Genomic DNA, 2,148 nt, shown 5'->3' with positions numbered 1-2,148 from the left:
ATGTTACAAACTCTTGATACAGCTGCTATTTTCAGTGATGGTTTTGCTGTGCTTTAAACTGCATTTTGCCTACTTCATATTTAAGAATAGATTAATGCTTTCAAATATATTGCCCTCTTACTTTGATGTTTCTCTTAATACAGTACAAGCAAATATCATGGCAGGTGAACATTAGCAAAAGCCACAGCTCCACTTCCCAGCATCAGCAAAAATGTGAATATACACTAAGAAACCTAATTCATGACTGCAGGTAAATAGATTTTTTTTTAATGTCTCATACCCCTGTTAAATTTGTTTGTCATGGTGAACATTCATATATTTGCTTGTACACATCTATTTCCTCCCTTACACACAAACACACACATGCGTGCCTTTCCCATACAATCATTATTTTCTTTTTTTCGGGTTTTTTTCACTTGTTTTAGGTAATTCCCTAGGTTCCTTTCAATTTCGTCCAGCTTCAAAGGTATGCTAGTTCATGCCACTTGCTCTCACCCTGGCAGTGATTGCATACAGTCAGAGTGCAATCGCTGCGCTTCTCTCAGTTTAGTCCAAGTCAATAGATATACACCGGCACTCCTTAACTCGGGTGATTCTTTTCTTCTTTCTCGGGGGCTGAAGCTCAGGGCAATTGAGCGTAACAGTCATGGTGGTGAATTTCTTGGGCTTGCAGAAGGAACAAGATTGGAAGGAGCCTTCTTCTTTACGGACGTGCCTGGGAATGTAGAAGGAATTGCATTGGCCGTAGCAGAACCTGTTGATAATGGTACGACTGTTGCAGCCTTCTTCGTGGATAGTTTGTTTGAGGGGTTGAGTTTTACACCAATCCCGCTTTAGGTATTTGCGCTCAGTGATGTGCAATGCCTCCTGACTAGACTCCAGCACCTCTTCAGCAGGCATCGAGGTGCCTTTTCCTCGTTCTCGATGCCTAGAGCCCGACTGCTGCTGTGTCTGCATTTGCTCTGAATCATTGGGTTGATCTTTGTCAGGAGGAGGGATAGCACCCTGGGATCCACGATTCCTCTTTCTCCCTTCTGCTGTCGGTAGCAGAAATCCCATCAGAAGAAACACAGCACCAACGGCATACAGTGTGCGGACCATCCTGCATGGAGGAAATTGAGGGAAGAAGGCACAGTTGTGGATTTCGGATATCAAGAGAAGCCAGGTATGCAGTAAATTTTTCAGTTCCATAAAAGAAATGTGTGTGTGTGTGAGCACACACATGTAAAAGACAACCATTTAGCCTTTACCAGCTGGAAAACTGCTTCCCTGTTACCAAGTGATAAAAGCTTTCATATACAGGGATGGAAACTCAGAGGCTGAAGTAAATCCAAACAGAATTTCATTTTGTGTATCTTTTCCAGCATCATTTCCAGCTCTTTTCTCCATATATACTACCCTACTTAAGAGTTTTCACTCCTCCTTATAGCTCACTGATTTAGGGAAGGTTGCTCTTCACTTGTGCTGGTGGAAGAACAGATTTTATGCTACACAAGGATTTATAAGACATAGCTATCTACAATACCAGAGGACTAAATTCTGACTCAGGAAATCTAGTCTAGCTATGTGTTCCTTAAAGCACTCGGAAGCCTTGTACAGCTTCTTGCAGAATATATATCCAGAATGTAATGTGCATCCAGTTGTGGTCTGAACTACAGCACACCAAGCTCTGTCACACTGCACCTCTGAAGTGGTCCAATGTGTCTGAGTGTAATGATGCTTAAGATAAGAGATGTGCAACAAGACAAGCAACTAACATAAAAGAATATTTAGGTATAAGTTAAAAGAGATGCATCTGTAATTTCAAATTACACTCTGAATCCTCGACAAAAATTATACAGATGCAGACACAGTGTTAAGAATTCTTCAGATCTCTGAGTTTTATTCATTATATGCATGCAGCATGATATTGAAAGGACATATGAGGACAGCAGAATTTGATATACAGCATTAATATTCGTGTAGTTTGTGCACGAAAAAAATAAACAAACTACTATAAGAAGTGCAGTTAAGTGGAGACTATCAGGTTCTTCAAAAGTGCACCCCTGCTCCAAACTAATTAATAGCATAGGAACAGCCTTTCTTCTTTCCTTCATTCCACCATCTCTGGTGCTTCCCAAAGCTCTGAGAACCCATACAGTCAGCTCA

General features: G+C 41.0%; 1 protein-coding gene across 3 annotated transcripts; it reads right to left on the bottom strand.

Annotated features, from left to right (window-relative positions):
• Window positions 1–423: 423 nt before the first annotated feature.
• GREM1 (gremlin 1, DAN family BMP antagonist) lies at window positions 424–1,106 on the bottom strand. Of its 3 annotated transcripts, none has more exons than XM_009866266.1 (2): window positions 984–1,101; window positions 547–866 (listed from the first exon to the last, which is right to left on the bottom strand). In XM_009866266.1, the coding sequence occupies exons 1-2, from the start codon at window positions 1,099–1,101 to the stop codon at window positions 547–549; spliced, it is 438 nt and encodes a 145-aa protein (XP_009864568.1). The 3 variants fall into 3 exon arrangements, with proteins under 3 accessions (XP_009864567.1, XP_009864568.1, XP_009864569.1); XM_009866267.1 differs by having other exon boundaries at window positions 547–864; window positions 1,075–1,101; XM_009866265.1 differs by having other exon boundaries at window positions 424–1,106.
• Between the last annotated feature and the right edge of the window lie 1,042 nt (window positions 1,107–2,148).

This window comes from Apaloderma vittatum, unplaced genomic scaffold, assembly GCF_000703405.1.
Source record: "Apaloderma vittatum isolate BGI_N311 unplaced genomic scaffold, ASM70340v1 scaffold14203, whole genome shotgun sequence".
In the NCBI taxonomy this organism is placed as follows: Eukaryota; Metazoa; Chordata; class Aves; order Trogoniformes; family Trogonidae; genus Apaloderma; species Apaloderma vittatum.
This window is presented reverse-complemented; position numbering and strand designations above follow the sequence as displayed.